General features: G+C 38.0%; 1 protein-coding gene and 1 long non-coding RNA gene across 2 annotated transcripts in view; both read left to right on the forward strand.

Moving 5' to 3' along the window:
- The window catches only part of WDR70 (WD repeat domain 70), a 299,325-nt gene that overhangs the window by 111,350 nt on the left and 167,005 nt on the right, over positions 1-20,970 (forward strand). The window contains exon 9 of the mRNA XM_058717827.1: positions 1,095-1,171. Within this exon, the coding sequence (XP_058573810.1) occupies positions 1,095-1,171 (77 nt within the window). The remainder of the gene's footprint in view (positions 1-1,094; positions 1,172-20,970) is intronic.
- On the forward strand, positions 1,957-8,679 carry LOC131504919 (uncharacterized). The gene is made up of 2 exons (XR_009258190.1): positions 1,957-6,125; positions 6,372-8,679. It is a non-coding gene; the product is annotated as an uncharacterized LOC131504919 (long non-coding RNA).

Genomic DNA, 20,970 nt, shown 5'->3' on the forward strand with positions numbered 1-20,970 from the left:
ATGGAAATGTCAAGTTGATAGTTAAATATGCAATCTTAAATTCAGGAGAGGAAAGTGGAATCTCAGACTTCCCATCTGGTCCCATTACTTCAGTTCATGCTTCCCTACTGCACATCTGTGGTCCCTGTTCTACCCAGTAAACATAAGCAAATTGTCATGAGTTGGCCAGGTCCTGTTTGAGACTTTGTGAGCAACTTGGACTGTAGATGGTCTCTAGGTTTATATGTGGGTACTCCAGTTCCAATTCATTCTTTCCAGAGAGATACAGTTATTTTCCTTCTAAATCATTTAAAGATGTACATTTTGCTTCTTATAGCATAGTTTTATTTTGGACTCTTTTTCCATTATTATTTGGACTATTTTTCCATTATTAAGTATTAGGCTCTTTTCTGCCCCATCTGAACATACCGTATGAGGTCACTCTAGCTGACTTTGCACCTAGATGGGGAATGTGTGTGTATGTGTGTATTTATGTTTGATATGTACTCTCTGTGTGTCAGTTTGTTTACCAACATCACATTATTTTATTTACAGTATTTTAAAATTATGCTCTTAGAAGGGTTAATCTTGAATCATTTTAAAGATGTCTCTCCTTTTCTCACATATTTATTCTTACAGATGTATGGTTGAATCAAGATTGTGGACACATTTTTAAGAAGTGTAAATTTTTTTCCCTTAACCTCTTGCTTTTGCCTTGATTATTTGCAAATACTTTTTTTTTCTTCTTTTCCATTGAGAAAAGAGTCTTTAAAGAAGGGCCTATCTCCCTCTTATTACGGTTTTTCCATTTACATCTTTCCTAAAGAGAGACTCTCAGTTTCTTCTCTATTTCCTTACTTATTAAGCACCTGTTCTGTATAAGCACTGTGTTAATTTCTGGGCAGGAGAATTATATGGAGAATTAAACAAAATGAAATAAACAAGGCATATTATGAAATAAAATTGGCGTAGCATACTATGTTTGTAATTAAAATAGTGTGGTCTTGGGAGGACTAAAAAGTTTAACTTTAAAGCATGACATATCAGTTTCTGGTCATTTTATTTATTTTTAAATCTTTTTAAATATCTTTTTTCCTGTATTTTCATTTTTTAAGGGTCATACAGCAATGCTTCATACTGGCTCATGGCATCCCAAAATAAAGGGAGAATTTATGACTTGCTCAAATGATGCGTGAGTACTATTGATAATTCACCTAATACATTAATATCTTTCAGTATTTTCTTTAATATTTGTATTGTTACATGCTGGACAGTAAAGTAGGAAATAGAGTGTTAGGAATCCTGATGTTTACATATTCTTTTGTTTCTCTTTTTTTTAAGTTTTTACTTTTATTCCATCATCATATAGTGTAATATTACTTTCTTTAAATTTTTTTAATGTTTATTATTTTGAGAGAGAGAGACAGAGCATGAGTGGCAGAGGGGAAGAGAGAGAGTGAGACACAGAATCTGAAGCAGGCTGCAGACTCTGAGCTGTCATCACAGAGCCCAAGTTTCATTTGTAGAATATAGTGATTCCGCATTTCCATACAACACCTGGTACTCATCACATAAGTACACTCCTTGATCCCCATCACCTATTTCACCCATCCTCCCACCCACCTCCCCTCTGGCAACCATTAGTTTTGTTCTCTATAGTTAAGTGTCTGTTTCATGGTTTGTTGTTCTCTCTTTTTTTATTCCTTTGCTCATTTGTTTTATTTCTTAAATTCCACATGTGAGTGAAATCATATGGTATTTGTGTTTCTCTCTCTGGCTTATTTCACTTATCATAATACTCTATAGCTCCATTCAGGTTGTTGGAAATGCCAAGATTTCATACTTTTTCATTGCTGAATAATATTCCATTGTGTGTGTGTGTGTGTGTGTGTGTGTGTGTGTGTGTGTGTGTGTACACATACACATTACATCTTCCTTGTCCTCACCCCCCCCCCCCCCCCCCCCCCCGGCACACACATCTAGGGTTAGGGTTTAGGATAGGGTTAGGGAAAGGGTGAGGATATGTGCCTTATATCCTGTAGTTCAGAGACCTCTCCAGAGAATGAAACCCTAGACTTCTGCTTGGGCGTGATTAGACACGGCATACATACACCAACAATAGCCAAATTATGGAAAGAGCCCAAATGTCCATTGACTAATGAATGGATGAAGATGATGTGGTAGATATATATTAATGGAATATTACTCAGCCATAAAAAAGAATGGGATGTTGCCATTTGCAGCGACTTGGATGGAGCTGGAAAGTATTATGCTAAGCAAAGTAAGTCAGTCAGAGAAAGACAAATACACACATGATTTCACTCATGTGAAATTTAAGAAATTAAACAGATGAACCAGGGGAAGAAAGACAGGCAAACCAGAAAACAGACTCTTAACTATAGACAACAAACTGAGAGGGGAGGGTGGTGGGGAGGGATAGGGAATTAGCTGAATGGATGATAGGTATTAAGGCAGGTACTTGTGATGAGCACTGGGTGTTATATGTAAGTGATGAATCACTAAATTCTACACCTGAAACTAATATAATGGTGTATTTTAACTAACTGGAATTTAAGTAAAAACTTGAAAAAAAGTACATATTCTTGTTCTTAACTTTTATAGTATAAGGTTTGTTTAAATAAATAAAACTATGAAAATGAGAGTTGGCATAAATTCCAGTACAGTTTATTAGGGTGCTCAATGGATCAGACTCATGCTATTAAGTGGACTCAAATCACTTTGAAGTTGTGACTAATAATTTATTAGTTTTTATAATAAAGATTGATTTCTGAGTCTAATAGCTAATATAAGTTTATTGTTTAAATTATTATTTTTTGGAAGTAATAACTGAAAAAATTGATTAAGTAGTTATTAAGATTCTTTTGTATTGTATCTGTTGGCCTAGAACTCAAGAATATTATAGGAAATATTTGAGCAGCTTTTCCCTATATTATTAAATTGTATGATTAATTTTTAGTATTAAGAGTAGTTCACAAGAATGCACTGTAGGTAATGTTATGGAGAAATTGCAATGGAAAATTTTATAAATTAAAAAATATAGATGGTGTTATTTAGGTGAAACGTATTTTAGATAAAATATATTTTGTTTTTAGGCTATTTTGTCTTTCATCTTTACTTTCTGTTATTTATATTTTGCCTCATTTACCTTCAAAATTGCTATTGACATTTTTGGATAGTTTGTGTATTCTGGAATTAATCTTTAGAGTAACAGACAAAAGGTATAATTTTACTCCCATAGCACAATTTAAAAATTAATTTGATCTGAAAGGAACTAAAATTTGGGAATCTATACAGAATATGACTGAAACAGGATAAGACAATTTGATTAAAATTTCTGGTAAATAGACCTATGTAGTTCTAACTTGTTTTTTTTTTTCTTTGTCTTGTTATCTTTCCAAAACTTAAATTATGTATGTTTAAAGTGACATTCCTAATTTTAGCAAATAAATTTTCTGATTTCTTTGGGAATTTAGCAGCTAATCTAAATTAATAGTATCTCATGACCAGGTAAGGCTTATTCTAGAAATGCAAGAATATTTTACAATTAAGAAATTTTACCATCAAGAAATTTTTAAGATAATTCGTTAACAAATGAAAAATTACAAATCACATGATATTATTATATGATAACATTGACATTTGATAAAATTTAGTCGTCTTTCCCAGTATAAGTTCTTTAAAAAAAATTTTTTTTTTAATGTTTATTTTTGAGAGAAAGAGAATGTGAGCGGGGGAGGGACAGAGAGAGAGGGAGACACAGAATCCAAAGCAGACTCCAGACCCTGAGCTGTCAGCACAGAGCCCGACGTAGGGCTCAAACCCACAAACTGTGAGATTATGACCTGAGCCGAAGTCAGACACATAATGGATTGAGCCACCCAGATGCCCCCCCCCCCCCAGTAAAAGTTCTAAGTAAAATAGGAATAGGAAGAAATTAATAAAACTCTTACAAAAATTATTTACCAAAATTTAAAGTAAATATTGTATTATATATTTAAGTACTGAAGCTATTTGTATTTAATAAGAAGACAAGGATGCCCACAACTATATAGAGGCTTTATGCAGTATAGATTTTTTTTAATTTTATTTTTTAAAATTTATATCCAAATTAGCATATAGTGCAACAATGATTTCAGGAGTAGATTCCTTAATGCCCCTTACCCATTTAGCTCATCATCCCTCCCACACCACCTCTAGTAACCCTCTGTTTGTTCTCCATATTTAAGAGTCTCTTATGCTTTGTCCTTCTCCCTGTTTTTATATTATTTTTGTTTCCCTTCCCTTCTGTTCATCTGTTTTGTCTCTTAAAGTCCTCATATGAGTGAAGTCATATGATATTTGTCTTTCTCTGATTAATTTCACTTAGCATATAGTACCTTCCAGTTCCATCCACGTAGTTGCAAATGGCAAGATTTCATTCTTTTTGATTGCCGAGCAATACCCCACTGTATATATACCACATCTTCTTTATCCATTTATCCACTGATGGACATTTGGGCTCTTTCCATACTTTGGCTATTGTTGATAGTGCTGCTATAAACATTGGGGTGCATGTGTCCCTTTGAAACAGCACACCTGTATCCCTTGGATAAATGCCTCGTAGTGCAATTGCTGGGTCATAGGATAGTTCTATTTTTAGTTTTTTGAGGAACCTCCATACTGTTTTCCAGAGTGGCTGCACCAGCTTTATGCAGTATAGATTTAAAGACTTTATATAGTGTAGTAATATAAGGAAATAAATACATTAATATATGAGTCAGAAGAAAACATTCTATTAAAGCACAGAGGGGGGCGCCTGGGTGGCTCAGTCAGTTAAGCGGCCGACTTCGGCTCAGGTCATGATCTTGCAGTCTGTGAGTTCGAGCGCCGCGTCGGGCTCTGTGCTAACCGCTCAGAGCCTGGAGCCTGTTTCCGATTCTGTGTCTCCCTCTCTCTCTGACCCTCCCCCGTTCATGCTCTGTCTCTCTCTGTCTCAAAAATAAATAAATGCTAAAAAAAAAAAATTAAAAAGCACAGAGGAACCAGGTAATTTTGGTTAAAAGCTTCAATGAATAAAGCAATTGGAAAAAAAACTTGTTCTCTAAACTAGTAAGGATCAGACTAAATGGTCGGCTCTCATAGTTGGCTAACACAGTAACTTTATGAACTCTGCAGAAGCTTTTCCCAAATTGATTTCCAAGATATGTAAATTAGTAGTTTAAAGAAAGGCATTCCATGGTCAAATAAGTTTGAGAAACTTTGAACATTATATTTCCAGGCCAGCGATCTACAATAAACATTTAAATACTTTTGTATAGGGGTACCTGGGTGGCTTAGTCGGTTAAGCATCCAACTCTTGATTTTGGCTCAGGTCATGATCTCATGGTTCATGAGATGGAACCCCATGTCAGGTTCTGTGCAGGCACACAAGTGCTCTCTCTCTCTCAAAATAGATAAACTTAGAAAAAGATAAATAGTTTTATATAGAATTTATAGAAACCCATTTAACTTTGTTAATGCTCTAAACAATGGTTTGGATAAAGTTCTAAGTCATGACACTTTATTGGGCATAAAATGTAGTTTTTACCATTCCTTGCAAGAGCAATTCTTTAATTCCCTGCTCAAACCACCGACATACTAGTATATTGTACCTTTGAAAATATGCTCCAGTTTCTTTTTACACTGTACAGATGAGCTTTTTTTGTCCATACTTTTGTATGAAGATCAGTTGGCTTTAACCATAGACCCCAATTATACATATTCTTTACCACCTTAAAAAAAAAAAATCTACCACTAATAAATTCAGATGGTTTGCAGCTTGACTTTTTCTTGACCTTTGACTTTGAGGGTAGTAATTAGTAATAGGCTATGCTGTGAGAGATCAGCCCAGATGCCTAGTTAAATCAGCAAATACAGTGTGCTCACTATGTGGCAGGTACTCCTGTGTGTGATATAAGTCTCTGCCTTCATGATGCTTACATTTAAGTAGAGGTGAGTGCTTGGAGACAGACAAGGTACAGATACAGTAGTAAATTAATATAGTTTTTTGTAGTAATAAGTATTGAGAATAAAATAAAGTAAAGCAGAAGGGTAGAAAGTAGAAGTGTCTTCTGTATGTAGAGTAGGCAGAGAAAGCCTCAGAGGAGGTCACCTTTTTTTTTTTTCAACTTTTTTTTTTTTTTTTTTTTTAATTTATTTTTGGGACAGAGAGAGACAGAGCATGAACGGGGGAGGGGCAGAGAGAGAGGGAGACACAGAATCGGAAACAGGCTCCAGGCTCCGAGCCATCAGCCCAGAGCCTGACGCGGGGCTCGAACTCACGGACCGCGAGATCGTGACCTGGCTGAAGTCGGACGCTTAACTGACTGCACCACCCAGGCGCCCCAGAGGAGGTCACCTTTTAATGTTTATTTGTTCTTGAGAGAGAGAGAGAGACAGAGAGTGAACAGGGGAGAGACAGAGAGAGAGAGGGAGACACAGAATCCAAAGCAGGCTTCAGGCTCTGAGTTGTCTGCACAGAGCCTGTTGTGGGGCTCGAACCCAGGAACTGCAAGGTCATGACCTGAGCTGAAGTCGGCTGCTTAACCCACTGAGCCACCCAGGCACCCTGAGGAGGTGACCTTTTAGTTGAGACTTATACCATGCACAGGAGGTAGCTCTAGCAGAGAGAACCTTCCAGGCCAAAGTGGCAGCATAATTCAAGACCTTAAGAAGGGAATGTATTAAGACATATTGGAAGGGCGGAAAATCTGGTTTTGTTGATAGGAAAGGTAGGAATGACAGGAAGTGAATTTGGAGAAGAAAGCAGGGACTAGATCATATAAGGTATTGTAGTCTAAGGTATAAAGGGTTAGGATTTTAATGTAATTATAAGGCCAGCCAATAAAGAGTCCTATGATTTTGATTTTCATAGGAATGTTCACTCTACAGGGTGTTAAAATTTTCCAGTGATCTCAACTATAATAAAGGCCATGAATGGAAAACCCACAGTGAATATCCTACTCAATAGGGAAAAACAGAGCTTTCCCTGTAAGGTCAGGAACAAGACAAGGATGTCTACTTTCACCACTTTTATTCATCATAGTACTGAAAGTCCTAGCCACAGCAATCAAACAAACAGAGAGCATCCAAATTGGAAATGAAGAAGTAAAACTTGCAATTTTTGCAGATGACATGATACTATATATAGAAAATCCTAAAGACTCCACCAAAAAACTACTAGAACCGATAAATTAATTCATTAAGGTTACAGGATATAAAATCAATGCATAGAGAAATCTGTTGCATTTTTATATAGTAATAATGAACCAACAGAAAGAGAAATTAAGAAAATAATCCTATTTACAATTATACCAAAATAATAAAATACCTAGGAATACACTTAACCAAAGAGGTGAAAGCCCTATATTCTTTAAAATTATAAAACATTGTTGAAAGAAATTAAAGATGACACAAACAAATGGAAACCGACATTCCACGCTCACAGATTGGAAAAACATATATAGTTAAAATGTTGAGTCCACCCAAAGCAATCCACACATTTAATGTAATCTCTGTCAAAATACCAACAACAGTTTTCACAGAACTGTAACAAATAATCCTAAAATTTATATAGAAGCACAAAAGACCCTGAAGAGCAAAAACAGTCTTGAAAAAGAAAAGCAAAGCTGGAGACATCACAATTCTAGACTTCAAGTTAGATTACAAAGCGGTAGTCATCAAAAACTGTTTAGCAGCACAAAAATAGACACATAGATCAATGGAACAGAATAGAAAACTCAGGAATAAACCCACAAGTATATGGTCAATTAATCTTTGACAAAGCAGGAAAGAATATGCAATGGGAAAAAGTCGCTTCAACAAATGGTGTTGGGAAAATTGGACAGCAACATGCAAAAGAATGAAACTGGACCACTTTCTTATACCACACACAAAAGTAAACTTAAAACAGATTAAAGACTTAAATGTGAGACCTAAAACCATAAAAGTCCTAGAAGAGAGCACAGGCAGAAATGTCTCTGACATCAACCTTAGCAACGTTTTTCTAGGTAGGTCTCCTGAGGCAAAGAAAACTACATCAAGACAAAACTTCTGCACAGTGAAGGAAACAATCAACAAAACTAAAAGACAACCTATTGAATAGGAGAAGATACTTGCAAATGACTTATTCAATAAAGGGTTAGTATCCAAAATATATAAAAAATTTATATAATCCAACACCTAAAAAAAGAATAATCCAATAAAAATAGAAGACATGAACAGATATTTCTCCAAAGAAGACATCCAGATGACCAATGGACACATGAAAAGATGTTCAACATCACTCATCATCAGGGAAATGCAAATCAAAGCCACACTGAAATACCAGCTTACATCTGTCAGAATAACTAGAATCAAAAAGACAAGAAGTAACAAGGCCAGGATGTGGAGGAAAAGGAACCCTTGTGCACTCTTGGTGGGAATGGAAACTGGTGCAGCCACTCGGGAAAGCTGTATGGACTTTCCTCAGAAAGTTAAAAATACATCTATTTTGTGGTCCGGTAATTGCACTACTGGCTATTTATCCCCCAAATACAAAAAACTAACTCAAAGGGATATGTGTACTTCTATTTTTATAGCATTGTTATTTATAATAGCCAAATTATGGAAGCAGCCCAAGTGTCCCTTGATAGATGAATAAAGAATATGTACAATAGAATATATGTACAATGTGTACAATAGAATATTATTGAGCCATAAAAAAGAATGCAGTCTTGCCATTTGCAGTGATGTAGATGGAGCAAAAGCGTTATACTGCTAAGCAAAATAAGCCAGTCAGAGAAAGAAATGCAATATGATTTCACTCATATGTGGAATTTAAGAAACAAACAAACAAAAAATGACCAAAGGCCAAAAAAAAAAAAAAAAAGACAAATCAATGGACTTTTCCCTTGTATTCTTTTTTATTAGGTATTGGAACCAGGATTACACTGGTCTCCTAAATAAGGCAGCTTTCCCTCTTTTTCTATTACCTGGCATCTATGCCCAAGTTCATAAACATGGCCATAAACAAAAACCTTATGGAACTGTCAAGGTCATCCAACAAGTTGAATTAAAGTCCACACCCAGAGTTCTAACATAGAAAGTATTTTAGAAGACTTATTTTATTTTTGACTACAGTTTCTCATATTTTTTTGTAAAAAATATATATTTAAAAAATTTAGAATAAATATTAGAAGTAAGCAGGAGGAATTTAGAAGAAAATACTTTGATCAAAAAATTTCAGGAAAGTATCTGTGATGTTATATTAAGTGCTAATATTATTATACTTCAGTGTAATTGTCAGACCAGTATTTTACCTTGTAACACTAGAGGATATTCTAAATAGGTTTTAGGAATAAAAAGAATAACCATGATATATTGGTTACTTTCCAACACAATGAAAAAATACATAGATTATTAGGAACAGTTAACATCTGATCAGGCATCATCCGAATTCTTAGGTCTGATACTATGAAGTTCATCCTGGATTAAGAAATATTCCTGTGGTTCAGGAGTTAGTTCAGTTATGGCCTTTGGGCAAAATCTGACTATAGTTTTTGTGTGTCTCATAGCTCAGAGATGCTACTCTGCTTTTCATAGCTTTATCTCATTCTCTTCTTTGTTGGTGAGGGTTGACAGAGAGGCAAACATCAACTGTACATCCTATAAACTATTTTCTTGGAGACTTTATTAGGGGTTATTTAGGATTTAAAGTAGGATCATTTCATCAGACTTCATCGAGCTCATTGTAGTAATATCCTCTTCTTCGTCTTTCTCTTCTTCCCTAGTCTCCTTCTATCTCACCCTCTTTACCCTCATTTTGGGCAGCTGGAAAATAATGTATTTTGGATAATACGACCATGGTGTAGATAGCTTCTGGATGAAAGTTATTCATCTCAGCATTTCCTCTGTTATCATAGTGTTATGTATTTAGTACTAATTAACACGTGTTTGTCAGGTTATTGTTATCAAGTAGTGTAGGAGTAGAGAGGGAATCCTTTCCAAATCAAAACCAGCCTTTCTTGTAAGCCACACATATTATGAATAAATTTAGATACATTAGGAGTGAAGTGCTATCCCACAGATAGCATTTGTGGGAAACTATTCCCTTGGAGGTGAAGGTGGTGCTCACTATTTTGTTCTGGCCTCCTGTATGCCCAGTTAAATTATGATGTTAACTTTGAGTATGAGTTGGAGATGCTAGTACCTTAAAATTTTGATCTTATGCATTTCAATATTAAACACAAACCTGAGATAAGGCCAATTTAGGAATGAAATGAGGAGGAAGAGGGTAATATGGAAATCTTTTGGGTTTTCCCAAATTTATCAGAATGAAGCATAGATAATAAGGCAGAGCTCACTACATTACACTTGGAAGTAAATGTTAATGAAGACCAGATGGTACTGAAAGATAAAAATGCTTACTTATCCAGAGGAAGTCAATTCTACTTGTGAATTTATATGATCTGATATGGAGTCACTTTATAATTTGTAGTGCACAGAGTGAGAGTACAAGTGATACTACACTAGTGTAATCTGAGTCCTTGGTGTGGAATTTGTACAGAGCAGAGTCCAGCTCAGCACAGGCTCTGCCCATAGGCACTGCTGAGTGAATCAGTTGCTTCCATTATATACCTGGAGGGTTTTCTATTGCTTACTCAGGAATTTGTATCTCAGAGGAATTTGTTCATATCTATTATAACTACTCCTGCCTCTACATGCAGTTAACAATGAGGAAAAAGCAGGAAAATAATGAAATGCACAAACATTTCACAGTGAGTGGCTACAGAAAAATAGCGTTAGGTAAGAGTAGCTGGGGAGGTGACAAAACTTCACAACATAATATCTCCTTCTAAAGTCAGGGGAGGGAGGACATATGGAAGAATAGTTAGGCAGTGGTAGGGACCGTGCTAATTTAAAAAAACAAAACAAGATGGGCACAGAGAAAGTGGGTTTAGGCTGGAGTTAAATAGGAGGAACTGGTGGATGTCACAAAATAGCCACAAGATCCATTTGTAAACACTTGTGAAAAATGACTCCCAAGTACTGAATGAATTTTTGAGGGCTAGAATTCTGCAGTAGCTAGCAGAATTAAGAACCAGAGACTTCAAAAAGAAAAAAAAAAAGCAGAGTAAGACCAATATTTACTCCAGAGTGCAGTGGTCTGAGGAAAGTCAGGCTGCTGATGTAGTATTAAATATGCCCACTAGCAATGGCTCAGGTAGGTACAGGGAGCATAGAAGAAGAGTTGCTAATGCCACTTGCTTGTAAGAATCAGGGAAAGCTTTATACTGGAATTTGTAATCTGTGGACAGTAGTCTCCCTTATCCAAGGGGGATATATCCCAAGACCCACAGTGGATGCCTGAAACCATGGATACTACTAAGTCCTTCATGTACTATGTTTTTCCTGTACATAATTAACTATGATGAAGTTTAATTTATAAAAAAGACACAGTAAGAGATTAACAACAGTAATGAATAATAAAATAGAAAAATTACAATATACTGTAATGAAAGTTATGTGAGGGGCGCCTGGGTGACTCAGTTGGTTAAGCATCTGACTCTTGATTTCAGCTCAGGTCACATGATCTCATGGTTCATGAGTTTGAGCCCTGCATCAGGCTCTCCATTGACCGTGCAAAGCCTGCTTGGGATTCTCTCTTTCTCCCTCTATGTCCCTTCCTTCCCTCAAAGTAAATAAATAAACTTTAAAAAATACATTAAAAAAAGTTATGTGAATGTGCTCTCTCTCTCTCTCTCTCTCAAAATATCTTACTGTACTGTACTCACCCTTCTTGTGATGATGCAAGATGGTAAAATGCCTACACGATAAGATGATATGAGGTTTCTGACATAGGCATTGTGCTATGTGCATTAGGCTGCTATTGACCTTCTGATACGTTAGAAGGAGGATCATTTTCTTTTGGACCAGGTTGATCACGAGTAACTGAACCACGGAAAGTGAAACCGTAGATAAGGAGGGGACTCCTGTATTGATATACATTTCTTTTGTGGAAAAGTAGGGAAGTGGTAGAAGGAGGAGGTGGACTTAGAGAAGAATACAGGGAAATGTTAATTTGGGCCCTCAAGGGTGTTAGCATATAGATCATGCAAAATATGTAGTGAACCATGGTTAGGTGATTTTGTCTATAAACAAAAGACATAACTCATATTAGGGTTTATTTTGTACACTGTGAAATGAGTATTTAGAGACTTTAAAATCTAGTCCATTTAGTTTTCTTTTGAGCAACTGAATATTATGAAATGTGAATGTCATGAAAGGATAAAGTTAGGGGGATGCTCTAAATTAAAGGATTTATGGCAAGCATAGAAACCATTTAATTTGCGAACCTTGGTTTGATCTTATTTCTTCTTAAGGAGGAAAGGAAAGGGAGGGAGGGAAGGAAGGGCTAACCAAAAAAAAAAAAAAAAAAAAAAAAAAGCAATAAAGAGACAATTTGGGGGATAATTAGAGAAATTTGGCTATCAGGTGATATGACATTAAAAAAATGGCCACAATTTGTCATCTTTCCTTGTACCCATGCTCTTTGCAATGTGACTTTGCAGGTACTCCCATTAAGAGATGGAGTCTATTTCCCCACCTCAGGAATATGGGCTGATTCACAGAATGTGACAAAAATGATAGTGTGCCATTTCTGAGCATAGGCTTCTGAAGAGTTTTTGTGTCTTCCATTTTCTTGGAGCCATGGCATTGCCATCTGATCAAGCTCTGGCTAACCTGCTGGAGGGTGAAAGATCTGGTGAAGGAGAGTTCAGTTTTCCCAGTTGAGGCCATCCTCGCTTATAGTCTGCCAACTCCCAAACTTGTGAGAGACTCAAAGGTGGATCAGCAGAACTGACTACAGACACATGAATTAACTGAACTAGGACAGAGCCACCCAGCTAGAACAGAATCACCCACCTGACTGGACTCATAAGCATTAGTGTATGTCTGTTGTTTTAAGCCATTAAAATTTGGAAATGTTTTGTTATGCATCAGCTGTTTACTGATACAGATATTATTGAATTATGTAGAATCATGGTTATACAGAAGAATGTCTTTGTTCTTACAAGACACCAGCTGATGAATTTAGGTGTGAAATGCGTGATAATGCGACTTACTTCAAAATGGTATAACAAAAATAACGTATGTCGATGTGCATGGTGTGTGTGTGTGTGTGTGTATACATTTATGGAAAATGTGTGTGTGGGTATACATCTTTGGAAAGTGAGAGATTAAGAATGCAGATGTGACAGAATGTTATGGTATATGGTGTCCATTGGAAAGGGTATATGGTGTTTATTGTACTGCTCTTTTAACTTGCTTGCAGCTTTGAAGCTTTTCAAAATAAAAGTTAGGAGGATCTTCTTAATAGTGGCTTATTTGGATATCATCCTGTTAGAAGGTGGAGAAGGGACAGTAAAATGTCCTCCAGACTGAGAAAGCACTTTGAGACTGAAAAACAAAGCAAGTCACTTCATATCATTTACATGGAGATTTATTTAGGGTAACTTACTGACGGGGGATCAGGTGGATAGCAATCCAGTTGCTGCACAGCTATTCTCTGAAAGTCTGGACCTTAATCCACAGATTTTATAGTGTTGTGGTGAGGTCAAAGGGTAGTTATCTAAAGTGGCACCATTTGTGTGCTAGAGGGGAGTGAGGGGAAGAAACTATGTTATCTCTACTAGTTATCTAAATGACTTTAGGGAAGATCAGAACAAGCCTTCCTGAATTCCAGCCAGGGTACCCATTAAACTTCCATGGACCCTGGGACACAAAGGGCCAAAGATGGAGTCAGTATTGTCAGCACTTCTACACATCCATTCCATTCCCACCTTTTTTTCTCTATAAGTTGAATGTAAGGTACAGTATAAAGGGTCATGATTATAGTGAGTTGCATTCTACTTTGATCCAGTTTTTTCTTGGATAGTTTTTCAGTGTATCTTAAGTTTCTACATGTCAGTGCTGACTTAGATGGTGAGAACCTAGTATTCAGGGATTGTCTGCATTGGATTATAGGTAGCAGGATTTCCTAAATGTGTTCCTGGGAATGCTACTACCTGTAAGGTGTCCATGGAGAAAGGGTTTAAGGAACCCTTGGAGAATTACAGTGCCTACAACTATAATGTTAAAGATCCTGAGAACTATATTTAAAAAAGAGCTATCATTTTGTAGACATACTGAAACAACTCCATCTTTCTCCCTCTGCCAACAGCACTGTTACACTCTGGGGTTTGGCATTCCCAGGAGTGTACTTTGGGAAATGAAGATTGCCCCTAGTTAATGCTTTTCATGGTGGAATTCAGTACATTATAAACATTTTTTATTTGGTGACAGTTTATAAAGATGAATTATATCAATTAAAACTTTTGGCAGATTTTGGGATGGCATAATAGAAAGAGCATGCAATTTCCAGACCCAGAGCACTTGGGTACTCTACCCTTTGTCATGACCTTGGGTTGGTAATTCACCACTGAAACTCAGATTCCTATAAAATGGGGTCATAATTGATTCACAAGATTATAATCTGGATATAATGTGTAAATCCTTGTGTTTAGTTGGTGTTCATGTGTAGGACTAGCCTTGGAATCATTTGAATTGGATTGAAGATTGTATGATTTTCAGTCTTTAGTTTTTCTTTTTTTTTTTTTTTTCAGATTTCTTTCTTGATCCTTTTTTTTTGTTTTTTTGTTTTATTTTTCCAATATATGAAGTTTATTGTCAAATTGGTTTCCATACAACACCCAGTGCTCATCCCAAAACGTGCCCTCCTCAATACCCATCACCCACCTTCCCTTCCCTCCCACCCCCCATCAACCCTCAGTTTGTTCTCAGTTTTTAAGAGTCTCTTGTGTTTTAGCTCTCTCCCACTCTAACCTCTTTTTTTTTTTTTTTTTTCCTTCCCCTCCCCCATGGGTTTCTGTTAAGTTTCTCAGGATCCACATAAGAGTGAAACCATATGGTGTCTGTCTTTCTCTGTATGGCTTATTTCACTTAGCATAACACTCTCCAGTTCCATCCACGTTGCTACAAAGGGCCATATTTCATTCTTTCTCATTGCCACGTAGTACTCCATTGTGTATATAAACCACACTTTCTTTATCCATTCATCAGTTGATGGACATTTCGGCTCTTTCCACAATTTGGCTATTGTTGAGAGTGCTGCTATAAACATTGGGGTACAAGTGCCCCTATGCATCAGCATTCCTGTATCCCTTGGGTAAATTCCTAGCAGTGCTATTGCTGGGTCATAGGGTAGATCTATTTTTAATTTTTTGAGGAACCTCCACACTGTTTTCCAGAGCGGCTGCACCAGTTTGCATTCTGACCAACAGTGCAAGAGGGTTCCCGTTTTTCCACATCCTCTCCAGCATCTATAGTCTCCTGATTTGTTCATTTTGGCCACTCTGGCGTGAGGTGATATCTGAGTGTGGTTTTGATTTGTATTTCCCTGATGAGGAGCGATGTTGAGGATCTTTTCATGTGCCTGTTGGCCATCCGGATGTCTTCTTTAGAGAAGTGTCTATTCATGTTTTCTGCCCATTTCTTCACTGGGTTATTTGTTTTTCGGTTGTGGAGTTTGGTGAGCTCTTTATAGATTTTGGATACTAGCCCTTTGTCCGATATGTCATTTGCACATATCTTTTCCCATTCCGTTGATTGCCTTTTAGTTTTGTTGGTTGTTTCCTTTGCTGTGCAGAAGCTTTTGATCTTCATAAGGTCCCAGTAGTTCATTTTTGCTGTTAATTCCCTTGCCTTTGGGGATGTGTCAAGTAAGACATTGCTACGGCTGAGGTCAGAGAGGTCTTTTCCTGCTTTCTCCTCTAGGGTTTTGATGGTTTCCTGTCTCACATTCAGGTCCTTTATCCATTTTGAGTTTATTTTTGTGAATGGTGTGAGAAAGTGGTCTAGTTTCAATCTTCTGCATGTTGCTGTCCAGTTCTCCCAGCACCATTTGTTAAAGAGACTGTCTTTCCATTGGATATTCTTTCCTGCTTTGTCAAAGATTAGTTGGCCATACGTTTGTGGGTCTAGTTCTGGGGTTTCTATTCTATTCCATTGGTCTATATGTCTGTTTTTGTGCCAATACCATGCTGTCTTGATGATTACAGCTTTGTAGTAGAGGCTAAAGTCTGGGATTGTGATGCCTCCTGCTTTGCTGTTTTTCTTCCAAATTACTTTGGCTATTTGGGGCCTTTTGTGGTTCCATATGAATTTTAGGATTGCTTGTTCTAGTTTCAAGAAGAATGCTGGTGCAATTTTGGTTGGGATTGCATTGAATGTGTAGATAGCTTTGGGTAGTATTGACATTTTGACAATATTTATTCTTCCAATCCATGAGCACGGAATGTTTTTCTATTTCTTTATATTTTTTTCAATTTCCTTCATAAGCTTTCTATAGTTTTCGGCATACAAAATCTTTTACATCTTTGGTTAGATTTATTCCTAGGTATTTTATACTTCTTGGTGCAATTGTGAATGGGATCAGTTTCTTTATTTGTCTTTCTGTTGCTTCATTATTAGTGTATAAGAATGCAACTGATTTCTGTACATTGATTTTGTATCCTGCAACTTTGTTAAATTCATGTATCCGTTCTAGCAGACTTCTGGTGGAGTCTATCGGATTTTCCATGTATAATATCATGTCATCTGCCAAAAGTGAAAGCTTACCTTCATCTTTGCCAATTTTGATGCCTTTGATTTCCTTTTGTTGTCTGATTGCTGATGCTAGAACTTCCAACACTATGTTAAACAACAGCGGTGAGAGTGGACATCCCCGTCGTGTTCCTGATCTCAGGGAAAAAGCTCTCAGTTTTTCCCCATTGTGGATGATGTTAGCTGTGGGCTTTTCATAAATGGCTTTTATGATGTTTAAGTATGTTCCTTCTATCCTGACTTTCTCCAGGGTTTTTATTAAGAAAGGGTGCTGAATTTTGTCAAAGGCCTTTTCTGCATCGATTGACAGGATCATATGGTTCTTATCTTTACTTTTATTAATGTGATGTATCATGTTGATTGATTTGCGAATGTTGAACCAGCCCCGCATCCCAGGAATGAATCCCACTTGATCATGGTGAATAATTCTTTTTATATGCTGTTGAATTCGATTTGCTAGTATCTTATTGAGAATTTTTGTATCTATATTCATCAGGGATATTGGCCTGTAGTTCTCTTTTTTTATTGGGTCTCTGTCTGGTTTAGGAATCAAAGTAATACTGGCTTCATAGAATGAGTCTGGAAGTTTTCCTTCCCTTTCTATTCTCTGGAATAGCTTGAGAAGGATAGGTATTATCTCTGCTTTAAACGTCTGGTAGAACTCCCCTGGGAAGCCATCTGGTCCTGGACTCTTATTTGTTGGGAGATTTTTGATGACTGATTCAATTTCTTCGCTGGTTATGGGTCTGTTCAAACTTTCTATTTCCTCCTGATTGAGTTTTGGAAGCGTGTGGGTGTTTAGGAATTTGTCCATTTCTTCCAAGGTGTCCAGTTTGTTGGCATATAATTTTTCATAGCATTCCCTGATAATTGCTTGTATCTCTGAGGGATTGGTTGTAATAATCCCATTTTCATTCATGATTTTATCTATTTGGGTCATCTCCCTTTTCTTTTTGAGAAGCCTGGCTAGAGGTTTATCAATTTTGTTTATTTTTTCAAAAAACCAACTCTTGGTTTTGTTGATCTGCTCTACAGTTTATTTAGATTCTATATTGTTTATTTCTGCTCTGATCTTTATTATTTCTCTTCTTCTGCTGAGTTTAGGCTGTCTTTGCTGTTCTGCTTCTATTTCCTTTAGGTGTGCTGTTAGATTTTGTATTTGGGATTTTTCTTGTTTCTTGAGATAGGCCTGGATTGCAATGTATTTTCCTCTCAGGACTGCCTTCTGCCTTCACTGCGTCCCAAAGCGTTTGGATTGTTGTGTTTTCATTTTCATTTGTTTCCATATATTTTTTAATTTCTTCTCTAATTGCCTGGTTGACCCATTCATTCTTTAGTAGGGTGTTCTTTAACCTCCATGCTTTTGGAGGTTTTCCAGACTTTTTCCTGTGGTTGATTTCAAGCTTCATAGCATTGTGGTCTGAAAGTATGCATGGTATGATCTCAGTTCTTGTATACTGATGAAGGGCTGTTTTGTGACCCAGTATGTGATCTATCTTGGAGAATGTTCCATGTGCACTCAAGAAAAAAGTATATTCTGTTGCTTTGGGATGTAGAGTTCTAAACATATCTGTCAAGTCCATCTGATCCAATGTATCATTCAGGGCCCTTGTTTCTTTATTGACTGTGTGTCTAGATGATGTATCCATTTCTGTAAGTGGAGTGTTAAAGTCCCCTGCAATTACCACATTCTTATCAATAAGGTTGCCTATGTTTGTGAGTAATTGTTTTATATATTTGGGGGCTCCTGTATTCGGCACATAGACATTTATAATTGTTAGCTCTTCCTGATGGATAGACCCTGTGATTATTATATAATGCCCTTCTTCATCTCTTGTTACAGCCTTTAATTTAAAGTCTAGTTTGTCAGATATATGTATGGCTACTCCAGCTTTCTTTTGGCTTCCAGTGGCATGATAAATAGTTCTTCATCCCCTCACTGTCAATCTGAAGGTGTCCTCAGGTCTAAAATGAGTCTCTTGTAGACAGCAAATAGATGGGTCTTGTTTTTTGGTTGTTTTTTTTTTAATTTTTTTTCAATGTTTTTTATTTATTTTTGGGACAGAGAGAGACAGAGCATGAACAGGGGAGGGGCAGAGAGAGAGGGAGACACAGAATCGGAAACAGGCTCTAGGCTCCGAGCCATCAGCCCAGAGCCTGACGCGGGGCTCGAACTCACGGACCGCGAGATCATGACCTGGCTGAAGTCGGACGCTTAACCAACTGAGCCACCCAGGCGCCCCGGGTCTTGTTTTTTTTTTTTTTTTATCCATTCCGATACCCTATGTCTTTAGTGGTGACGAATTCCTTCAGTTGTTGTTTGTTTGGGAAGACCTTTATCTCTCCTTCTATTCTAAATGACAGACTTGCTGGATAAAGGATTCTCGGCTGCATATTTTTTCTGTTCATCACATTGAAGATCTCCTGCTATCCCTTTCTGGCCTGCCAAGTTTCAGTACAGAGATCAGTCACGAGTCTTACAGGTCTCCCTTTATATGTTAGATCACATTTATCTCTAGCTGCTTTCAGAATTTTCTCTTTATCCTTGTATTTTGCCAGTTTCACTATGATATGTCGTGCAGAAGATCGATTCAAGTTACGTCTGAAGGGAGTTCTCTGTGCCTCTTGGATTTCAATGCCTTTTTCCTTCCCCAGATCCAGGAAGTTCTCAGCTATTATTTCTTCAAGTACACCTTCAGCACCTTTCCCTCTCTCTTCCTCCTCTGGAATACCAATTATGCGTAGATTATTTCTCTTCAGTGCATAACTTAGTTCTCTAATTTTCCCCTCACACTCCTGGATTTTTTTTATCTCTCTTTTTCTCAGCTTCCTCTTTTTCCATAATTTTATCTTCTAGTTCACCCATTCTCTCCTCTGCCTCTTCAATACGAGCCGTAGTTGTCTCCATTTTATTTTGCAGTTCATTGATAGCATTTTTTAGCTCCTCCTGGCTGTTCCTTAGTCCCTTGATCTCTGTAGCAAGAGATTCTCTGCTGTCCTTTATACTGTTTTCAAGCCCAGCGATTAATTTTATGACTATTATTCTAAATTCACTGTTATATTGTTTAAATCATTTTTGATCAGTTCATTAGCTGTCGTTATTTCCTGGACATTTTTCTGAGGGGAATTCTTCCATTTCGTCATTTTGGATAGTCCCTGGAGTGGTGTGGGACTGCGGGGCACTTCCCCTGTGCTGTCTTGAATAACTTGTGTTGGTGGGCAGGGCCGCAGTCAGCCCTGATGTCTGCCCCCAGCCCACCACTGGGGCCACAGTCAGACTGGTGTGTGCTTTCTCTTCCCCTCTCCTAGGGGCGGGATTCACTGTGGGGTGGCGTGGCCGTCTGGGCTACTTGCACACTGCCAGGCTTGTGGTGCTGGGGATCTGGCGTATTAGCTGGGGTGGGTAGGCAAGGTGCACGGGGGCAGGAGGGGCAGGCTTAGCTCGCTTCTCCTTCGGTGATCCACTTCAGGAGGGGCCCTGTGGCAGCGGGAGGGAGTCAGATCCGCTGCCGGAGGTTTGGCTCCGCAGAAGCACAGAGTTGGGTGTTTGCGCGGAGCGAGCAAGTTCCCTGGCAGGAACTGGTTCCCTTTGGGATTTTGGCTGGGGGATGGGCGAGGGAGATGGCGCTGGCGAGGGAGATGGCGCTGGAGAGCGCCTTTGTTCCCCGCCAAGCTGAGCTCTGTCGTCCGGGGCTCAACAGCTCTCCCTCCCGTTGTCCTCCAGCCCTCCTGTTCTCCGAGCAGAGCTGTTAGCTTATAATCTTCTAGATGTCAAGTCCCACTGGCTGTCCGAACACACTTTGTGGGGCCACTCAGCTTCCTCCAGCCAGACTCGGGGGCTCCGCTTGGCTGGCGGGCCGCCCCTCCGCCCTGGCTCCCTCCCACCAGTCCGTGGAGCACGCACCGCCTCGCCGCCCTTCCTACCCTCTTCCGTGGGCCTCTCGTCTGCACTTGGCTCCAGAGACTCTGTTCTGCTAGTCTTCTGGCGGTTTTCTGGGTTATTTAGGCAGGTGTAGGTGAAATCTAAGTGATCAATAGGACGCGCGGTGAGCCCAGCGTCCTCCTACCCCGCCATCTACCAGTCTTTAGTTTTTCTTAGAGTTTTTCTCACATCTTGATGAGCATCTCCTTTTTGAGAGCCTGTGTGGGGCATGTTAGATCTCACAGGCTTTTGCTGCAAGGCTGCTAGGCAGGTTTCAAATTTTATAATCAGTAACTTGTAAATATAATTATAAAATTCTCTAAGGAACAGTGATTCATATAAATAGATCCGTTTTCTATAACTCAAACTTTTTTTTTTTTTCTATT

This window comes from Neofelis nebulosa, chromosome 1 (assembly GCF_028018385.1).
Source record: "Neofelis nebulosa isolate mNeoNeb1 chromosome 1, mNeoNeb1.pri, whole genome shotgun sequence".
Lineage (NCBI taxonomy): Eukaryota > Metazoa > Chordata > Mammalia > Carnivora > Felidae > Neofelis > Neofelis nebulosa.